This window comes from Belonocnema kinseyi, chromosome 3 (genome assembly GCF_010883055.1).
Source record: "Belonocnema kinseyi isolate 2016_QV_RU_SX_M_011 chromosome 3, B_treatae_v1, whole genome shotgun sequence".
In the NCBI taxonomy this organism is placed as follows: Eukaryota; Metazoa; Arthropoda; class Insecta; order Hymenoptera; family Cynipidae; genus Belonocnema; species Belonocnema kinseyi.
This window is the reverse complement of record NC_046659.1, coordinates 120,969,494-120,979,571: the sequence shown is the minus strand read 5'-3', so window position 1 is coordinate 120,979,571 and position 10,078 is coordinate 120,969,494. Positions and strand designations below refer to the sequence as shown.

At 27.1% G+C, this 10,078-nt stretch overlaps 1 protein-coding gene across 1 annotated transcript; it reads right to left on the bottom strand.

Annotated features, from left to right (window-relative positions):
- Positions 1 to 4,373: 4,373 nt before the first annotated feature.
- Positions 4,374 to 7,941, bottom strand: LOC117169348. Its single transcript, XM_033355688.1, has 2 exons — positions 7,879 to 7,941; positions 4,374 to 5,020 (listed from the first exon to the last, which is right to left on the bottom strand). Exons 1-2 carry the CDS (start codon positions 7,888 to 7,890, stop codon positions 4,814 to 4,816), a joined length of 219 nt encoding a protein of 72 aa, XP_033211579.1. The 5' UTR covers positions 7,891 to 7,941; the 3' UTR covers positions 4,374 to 4,813.
- Between the last annotated feature and the right edge of the window lie 2,137 nt (positions 7,942 to 10,078).

Sequence of the window (10,078 nt, the reverse complement as noted above, 5' to 3'; positions counted from 1 at the left end):
TTGAAAACTCAACAACATATTTGGTAAAAAATCTATGTATTTTGTTGGAAGATTCGCCTATTTGTTTTAAAATTGACGTAATTTCTTTTGAAATTCGTCTTTTTGGTGTAAAATGATCTTTGTTAAGAACTTCCGGTTATAAATTCATGCTATTTGTTGGAAATTCATATTTTGTGTAAAAAATAAATATTTTTGTTTAAAAATTTAACTATTTGTTTCAATTGACGTAGAGAATATTCCACTTAAATGAATTCTTTTCAGGGCATTGACGCAGTGGACATCAGTAATTTTACAGAAGACCTAGATCTTCCGACGCAAGACGTTCCTATTACGAGTGTAGTTACAGCACCTTCAACAGGGCAAAAGCGTTCTAAATATCAGGACACCGCCGAAGGAGATGTTGCTTTTAGGTACGCTGTGTGAAATATAGATTATTGTGTGCAATATATAGTATAATAATAATTTTTATGATATATTTATAGATTCATGTATAATATTTATATATAGCTTTTTTAGAGGTGACCCCGCAAACCAAAATAACCTCTTAATTTTAAGGCACCCTGATGTATATACTTTTATAATAGAAATATTAATTAATATAATCTACCAAAATAAGTTTTTTATATCTAAAAAAAATAATTTCGTAATAAATTTGCATTTTTTAAAAGAAACTTTCAGCTTTTTCAATGTCTTTTTATAGAATTCCTGTAGAATATTCCATGCATCCAAGTAAATGGTCCTAGTATCAAATAAAAATAGATGTACGATAAAATAGAAATAGATATAGCTACATTTATATTAGATGTCCTAACCAAGGAGATAGTAGCATGCTCCAAGTGTAGTTGGATGGGGCAGCCAAGTTTCAGTATCAGCTATCCTCCTCAGTTGGATGTCACAGCCAATTTTAACTCATCCAATAAAAGTGGCTGTCTCAGCCAACTAATGGGATGGCGCTCCAGAATCCAATTAAATTGGATACCACATACAATTCTCAGGTCCCACCAACCAATTCTTTTTCTGAGTGTATGCATTATCAGGGTGTCTAATGACTTTGAAAACCTGGAACCTTGGAAATCTCCTTGATATTTTCACGAAAAACTTGAATTTTAATTATTCTTATTTTCTTCATTTTAAAACAGTAATTTTATCTAAATGCGAAGAGTAATTTAAATCTTTTAGCCTATTATGAAAGAAACATCTCGTTTAGAAAAAATCTTGCTGCTGAACATTTTTTTATTCGTCAAGATATAATTTATCTTTTGTTTATTACAGAATAAATAAAGATATTTTAAGACACTTTTTATTGAGGTGTTCAACTTAGAAATTATAAAAATTATTAGTTTAAAATTTCGACGTTGATTTAGTTTCAGAATTAGAATAAGCCATGGCCATACAACGGGTTTTTCGAGGGATTGTCCACTCGGTTTTTGAGTGTACAGCTGATTTCAAAAAGTTACAAAATATTTCTAAAGCCATATATAAATAAAGACTTCACAGCAATTTCACAAAAATGTTAAAACTTTAAAGATTTAAAGGATTTCAAAGATTTGACAAAGGGTACACCAGATTTCAAAGATTTCAAAAATTTGAAACGATTTCAAGAGGTTTTAAAACATTTTCAATTACTTCAACGAATACAAAAAATTTTCCAAACAAAGATTAAAGAAAGATTTTATAAACATTTCAAAATATTTCACAAAGATTTCAAGGTTTTCAAAATTTAAAAAAGGGGTGTACAATGGATTAAAAAGTTTTCACAAAAATTCCCTAAAGATTTCGAACATTTCATAAAGATTTGGAAATTTTACAAAGATTTTGAAACTTACCAAAAAATTTAAAGGTTTTAAAAAGGGTATATTAAACCACATTTCTAAGATTTCAAACCATTTAAAAGATTTGAAACAATTTCAAAAAATTTGAGGAGATGTCATAAGATTTCACTAGATTTGTAATAATTTAAATAATTCCAACGAATTCACAGAGATTTTTAAACTTTCAAAAGATTTAAAAGATTTTAAAACATTTAAAAGATTGTAAATCACTTCAAAAATTTTCAGGAGATATCAAAAGATTTCACAAAAGTTACAAAGATTTCATCAAACATTTATAAAGATTTCAAAACAATACGAGAATTTCAAAGATTTCAACAAGGGGGTAGTACACCAGATTTCAAGGACTTCAAACCATTTCAAAGATTTAAAACGATTTAAAAATGTTTGACAAGATTTCAAACGATTACAAAAGATTTTCGAAAGATTTCTTAAATATTTTAAAGAATTCTTAAGGATTTAAAAGATTTTTAATAATTTCAACAGGTTTCAACAAATTTAAGAAGATTTGAAAAGATTTTAATCTTTTCAAACGAACAGAAAAGATTTCACGAACAACGATTGAAGAGACATTTCACAAATATTTCAAAGGATGCTTCAAAGGACTTTAGAGATTTCAAAAAGAGAACAGTACTACAGATTTCAAAGATTTAAAAACATTTCAAATATTTTAATCGATATCAAAATGTTTTATAAGATTTCAAAAGATATAACAAAGATTTCAAATATTCCAGTAATTTTAAACGAATACAAAACATTTCATTAAGGTTTCACAAATATTTTAAAAATTCCAGTGATTTTAAACGAATACAAAAGACTTAGAGAATATGTCACAATTTCTTTAAAGAATTCATAAGAGTTTTAAAAGATTTCAAGAATTTCGAAACATTTCAAAGATTTTAAGCGATTTCAAAAGGTTTCAACACATTTGAGAAGATTTAAAAAGACAGTGATTTTTTTAAAAAAGATTTAAAAATATTCCTAAAGATTTCACAAATACATCTTATGTTCGCAAAAAATTCAGAATTTGTTTATTTACGATTCGGCTTTCTTTAGACATTTTTGGCCAAGAAAAAATTAATTGTCTAATGTTTTACATTTATGACAAACGTTTATTTCATTATTTGATGTAAAAAAAGGAGACCTGCAAAATTTTAATTTCTTGACCTGGAAAACGTGGAAAAGGACTTTAATTTTGTTCTTGAGAATCGTTAGACACCCTGATTATGTACAACTACCTTATGTGTTGTGTGTGTACTCAAATTGGTTCCAATCAACTTTTGACGCACTCACAAAGATTTCAGATAGATTTCAAAGATTTCACAAATATTTTGAATATTTTGCAAAGATGTTTATAGAATCAACGAAGATTTTACAAAAAATTAACAAAGAATGCATAAAGATTACACGAAGACATCACAATACAGTAAAAAAAGGAGTTCAAAATGATATCGAAATCAATATCATTTTGATATGCAACAAAAATGATACTGAATTCAAGAGCATTTTGATCGGCCGAAGTGAATGATCGACTTTTGAGATCATAATGATCTAATTCGGGATCATGTATGCTGTCAAACCAAGATGGATGACGCTCTTATAGTACTTTAGCTCATATTCAAGCTTTTTATGGTTTCTGATTGTGCAGTGTACTTGAAAAGTTAAAGTAATAACGAAAACTGATATTAGAAAATATAACCTGTTAAGTATGGTTGTCACTTTTCTTGCGGTTAGATACAATTTTTAGGTTATGTCATTATGACACCGGCGCTAAGAATTGGTGGCCATTTTGTTTAACCTGACAAATTAACGAAAAAATGAGATCAAATTGATCCGAATGGAAAATTATTATGATCTCGAGAGTCAAATGATCACTGGAGCAGAATGTTCTGCAACAAAATTGATCCTTTTTTTCTATTGTAAAAGAAAAAATTTCAGAAAGCTTTCAATGATTTCTCAAAGTTTTCAAAGATTTTACAAATATTTTACAAAGATTTTTACAAATATTTCACAAATATTTCGGATAGATTTTAAAGATTTTACAAAGGATTCTATTATTTCACAAAGATTTCTGATACATTACAAAGATGGAACAAAGATTTCCAAGGTTTTCTAATGATTTCACAAAGAGTTAACAGATATTACAAAGATTGTGAGAGTTTTCACAAAGACTTCACATAGTTTTTTAAATATCTTACTAAGATTTCCAATATTTCACAAATATTAACGAATATTTTTTTAATATTTCAAATATTTCGCCAAGATTTAAAAAAAAATTCAAAGATTTCAATCACTTCCGAAATATTTCACACATGGTTAAATGATTTTACAAATATTACCTAATATTTCAAATATTTCGAAAACATTTCCAAACATTTCTGAAAGATTTGACAAAATTGCAATGATTTTCCGCTGTTTTCTTGACGATTTAAAAAAGATTTAAATAATTTTATAAATATTACCGTATATTTCGCGAAAATTTCCAAATGATTTCACAAAGATTTCACATGCTTGGAATAATATTTCCAAGATTTTATCAAGATTTCAAATATTTCTCAAAGGTTTCAAAAAGACTTATATTATTTTACAAAGATTCCAGATAAATGTCAAAGATTGAACAAAGCAAAAAAAATTGAAACATTTCCAGTTCATACGATCTGATGAATTCAATCTTTCGATTTTAGGGGCGGGGGGAGGGGTAAATCATTGCTTTTTGGGACTAACTCACGGCACCAGAATGGACTGAGTAAATAATCAATTTATATTGAATTTTTAGTGAAAATATGCTAAATATAATATTAGAACCATATTCAATTAAGAATAGAAAAACATAAATTTTGATCATTTAAAAATTTTATTTAAATAATCAAAAAATCTTAAAACTAACTCACATTGATTCTTATTTCGTATAATTAGATGAGGTGTCGAAGATCCTAAATTGATGCTAAAAGTTGTCGTTTAGAATGATTCTGCTTTTCTTCAGCTTAGATGAAGTACTGATGTGGGTAGGCGTATGGTGATGCGAGGGGGTAGCCACCATAAGAATAAGCGAGAGGAGAAGCCTGGACAATTGCTCCACTTGTTGCCACTGGTAAAGCATTATATGGTTGGTAGACAACTGGGCTAGAAATTAATCCTGGAGCCGGAGCTGGAGCTGCGAAGGCGACGGCCAAAACGGCCAAGAAAGCGATCTAAACATAAAAAAACAAGAACAAAAATTAATGAATTTTCATATTCTACTGATAAAAGATTACTAATCCTAATTCAAAACAAGTAGATAAATCTCTACTTTTTACTCCCTAGGTAGTGAAAAGTACTATTTCTCCCTAGGAAGTGAAAAGTGCCGTCAGAGGTGAATAATGAAGATTATACATCTTTAAACTCGCATTTTAAGATAATTAGCCCACTCAACGTAAAAAATGTAAGCGAATTTTGGTTCAAATTGAATTTTGGATCATTCATGGTAAGTTACCATATTTACATGTAAAATTACCTGTTACAGCCGTGAAATTTTCATAAAATTCCGCGAATATATAGAAATTTTTAAATTGAATTTTTAAGTAATTTATCTTAAGTTACTATAAATTACATGTTATATTACCTTAAATTACCACAAATTTAATAAATTTCCGAAAATTGATAAAAATATTTAAAACTGAATTAATTTATGGTAAGTTATCATATTTACATGTAAAATTACCATAAATGACCAATCATTTCTATCAATTTCCGCAAATTTATAGACATTTTTAAATTGAATTTTGAGTAATTTATCTTAAGTTGTCACAAATTACGCTTTGATTTAAATTAAATTTGATTTAGTTTTGAAAACTGTTCCTAATTCCTTAAAAATTTGAACTATTTTAAACAGAAATCTGAGTTTCTTAGTTTACAAATACCTATCCAATCATTTTGAATGTCACTTGTGTATATAAATACATGGTAAATAATATATTTGTCATCTTTAAAATTGCTCTCGAATTTTCAAAAGTATAATGCGGAATTAAAACTTTTTAAATTCTTATATATTTTAAATTTGATTAAAATAATTAAACTGTTAAGCATTTTATGTTAAACGTTTCTCTAGATTGATTCAATTTTGAAGGTTTATAAATAAAAATTTTGACATTGTGAATGGTGAAGATAATCTCTAAAATGACAGTAAACTTATTTTTTGATATTAGAAAAATTGTATGATAAATTTTAAAGAAAATTATAATTTGTTTATGTAATAACAATATTTAATTTTGGAATTTCAGAGTTTTCAAATTTGAGACATTTAATTTTCTTCTAAATTTCAAATTGTCAAATTTTAATCGCTTAAATTGGTTCATAATAATTTTTTTTATTCTGAACGCTTAAAACTAGAAAAAATTTTTTTAACTCATTCATAATTGAAGAGCTTTCTATTTTCAGAACTTCAGTATAAAATTTTTTAATTTTTATACTATGTTATATAAAAATGTTGTATTTCAAATAGTTCAATATCAAACGCTTTTATTTAAAAATTAAATTTATTCGAAATATTGTCTTTTTTTCTACATTTCACCTAATTTAAACTTATTTAATTTAGAATGTATTCTATTCAGAGTGTTTTGATATATTACAAAAAATGAATGCATTTAATTTTACATTATTACTTAAAAATTAAAAATGTAGAAAACGTCATTAAGAGTACAGAATGTTTCCGTTTCAATTCAGAAAAATAGAAAATTGCCTCCTGTTCGTCTTAAGAAAAATGTGAAAATTATACTATTTTCCCCCTTCAGTAAATTAAAATATTAAATAAACTGTTCAAGATAAAAAACTTCTCCTAATTTAAAAAAATATATGAAGCAAAAATTTCCTTTCTTTAATCTCAATTAAAAGGAAAAATTTTAAATATACCTATTTCTATTCAAAATTAAATTTGAAACGAAAATTTCGGCTTACAATTTAAAAATAAATTAAAGATCAAAACTTTCTCCTTCCTCATTGAATAAAAATGTTAAAAAGCAAGAATTGTTATTTAAAAATCAAAAATTTCATTTCTTTGTCGAGATTGAGACAAACATTGAAAATCAAAAATTCTTCTCTTTCATCATAATATGAGAAAATAAACAAATTTCTCCTTTTCGGCTTAGTTAAAATTATAAGAAAAATGTGTTAATAAAATAAATAATTTATTTTTAAATCAAGAAAAAAATAAAAAGCAAAGTTTCTTTTTTTCCAATTGAGTAAAAATATTCCAAATAAAAAATTGAATTTAAAATTTCAAAAATTTGTAGCAAATTAAATTAAAATTTTCAAACTCGAAAGAATTTTTAATCAAAATTGTTTAACAGTGTCTAATTTTAAATAATATCAAATGGGCGAAATTTAAAGTAATTGAAAAGGTTTTTCTACTAAAAATGATAAAAATTATAGTATTACAGAGTTTTAAATCCCTAAAACAGATGGTAGTTAAAAAACATGTCCCATACATTAAAGTACTTTTATTATTGACTTTAGTATTACCAACAGTTCGATAAATGATTTATATATTTTTTTAAATTTTAATGCCCTGGAGAAATTTGAACCGGAAATATAGTAAAGAATTCTTCTTGTTATTAGACACAATCCTAAAATTGTTATATTGAGATTTTCATCAACTGATAAAATAAATCAAGCTTCTGCCAAACCTTTGATTTCTGAGTGTAATTTATTTCGTCATAACTTTAAAATTGCGTGAAACCCAAAAAGCATTTTTTCTCTTCAGAAAGCCGCCTTTCGAACAAATTAACAAATGAAGATGTTGATTTCTATACTTATTTCTTTTAGATGTAATAATTTCTTAAATTATTTGACTTATTTCGAAAATTCGTAATATTGTCAATATTACAAAATTGTTATTACAGTTTTCAATTTGTTTAGGTTCTTAATTTAAGGAAATAAAACTCTATTACGTTAAATAGCAGGTGAAAATAGTAAATTTTATTGTTTAACCAAATCATGCCATTAGTTATTGATATGATGTTGGCTCTAAGATATTATAAATAAAATATCAAAATAAAATGCCTGAGAAACTCACCAACTTGAACATGTTGGGTTGTGAATTGTTTCTTCTTCGACAGACAAACTGACTATGAAGAAAACGGTTCAGTTCGCAACTTTTTATACCGAACATACTCTGTATCATTAAAAAAAGAAGGAAAAAATCAGGTGGATTGGCAAGGTGAGTTCTATTCCATCCCACCCATCTAAATCTTGAGGCCATTGCTCAGACGCAAAGTGTGGAAAAGCTATATGACATGCTTTGTGTAAAGCGTTCTAGGGCCGCATTGAATTGGCGACAAACGGTTATACAATATGAAGATTACGCCAGTGATTTAAGCGCAAATCAGATGGGAGCGTATCATGTCCGGGTGATCAAGGTTAACATAATCCAGAAATTATTAAATCTGATCGATATATTATTTTCCATATACGATAGAGAGCATAGAGTAATTTTCAACGTTATAGAAGCGCAAAAACATTTCAAAATGTGACCAAAAAGATTTATGTCAGAACTAATTTTTTTAATTAATTTTATTTTTAGTACACTCTCTAAATATGAATTATTAGAAATTTTACGAATGCAATTAGCTATCGCATTCTGTCTAATTTTTGAATCAGTAATTTTATCACTTTCTACTAAATCTGATAATAATCTGAAAAGTTTTACTAACTTACTAATTCAATTAGGAATGAATTGCTAGGAAAACATACTTTATTAATTTTTTAATTATTTTTTTATGGCTTTTGAGTTTCAATTAAGAAAGTGTAATGTTTCTCAAAACAACTTTTTTTTTTAAATTGAAACATTTAAATTAATATAATTTTCCATAATCGTCTATAAAAGTAAAAAAAAAAGTTTTGTCATGAAATCAATGTAAAATTAATATCATAATTAAATATCATTTTTCAGGGGAAAAAATCTTATTTAGGTTATTTAATTGAATAGCGCTATTATTTTACAAATATTTTGCATTGATAAGAAATTTAAAAATTAAAATTTTTCGTACAGTGGCACGAACATAGTTTTGTGAAAAAAGTTCCAAGTATAAGTTCGAATTTACTTTGATTTTTCTGCTGAAAGTAAATGGCGTCTTTCGTATAGCGCAGGCGTATGTATGCTGCTGCTGTGATGACGCTATGACTCCCGCTCCATTCGTGAGTTTTCGTTTAAGAATAAGTGGATTCTGATTCCAATTTATTGCCAGTTAAATGATTTTGGTCACTGATATTATAATTTTTTTTGTCTGTTCAGTGTTTTTTTTAAATAGTTACGTTTTAGTTTCATATTGAAGAATGAGTAAATTGTTTAAATGGAAGTGTGAAAGTGTCCTGGAAAAATGTTAGATTAAATAAAATGTATTTTCAGGAAAATTGAAGATCTTTGAGGTAGTAACTATCCAACGAACGCAGAATCACGTAGACTCAGACACTGTGAAATATTTACGTGCGTTTTTTTCATGCAAAAATTTCAAATATACTGTAACCTGGATTTAGGGACGCTTGCGGTCATAGCTTATAGTGGCCTTGATCATAAGTCTATATTATCCAGACATAAACATTTAGGGCCGTGTGCTCTTTTTCAGTCTCACCGTCCCCGCAACACCAAAATGCCGATGATTGAAATTTTAGGAACGTCGTAAACCCAGGTTTCAGTGCAACACAACAATTTTGAGAACCTGTTACTTCAAATAGCTGGTTAGCACGTTTGTACAATTTTCACATTTCTTCCATCTATTAAATAATTTACTATCTGATATCAATAAGATTCTATTCATTGTAAAATTAGCATTTAAATTTGATTAAAATTACCGTTAAAAATTGTCACTAGCAATACATGAATCAGTTGATTTAGTAGTAGCATTATCAATTCCTTTAGTAGATATAGTTACTAATTTATTTAGTCGGTTATTTTTACACATTTTATTAGTATATTTTTACTAATTAGCAGTAAACGAATCGGCGCCTTTTGAATTAATAGAAAAATACTATAAATTAGTTTTCCTCTAATTTAGTTTCAGAAAGAAACAAAAAGATAATGTAATAGGAAGTATCTATTTCCGAATTATTATTTGAAGTGAGGGGAAATTATGGGAGTGGAAGTAGACGAGTTAGGGGTGGGTGAGAGAAGTAGAAGTCACGGTAGCTTAGGTGAGGGGAAGTAGAAATAATGAGGGTTATAGAATTGGGGGAAATTAGGAGAGATGAATTAGGGGAAAGAGCAGTGATGAGGTAGC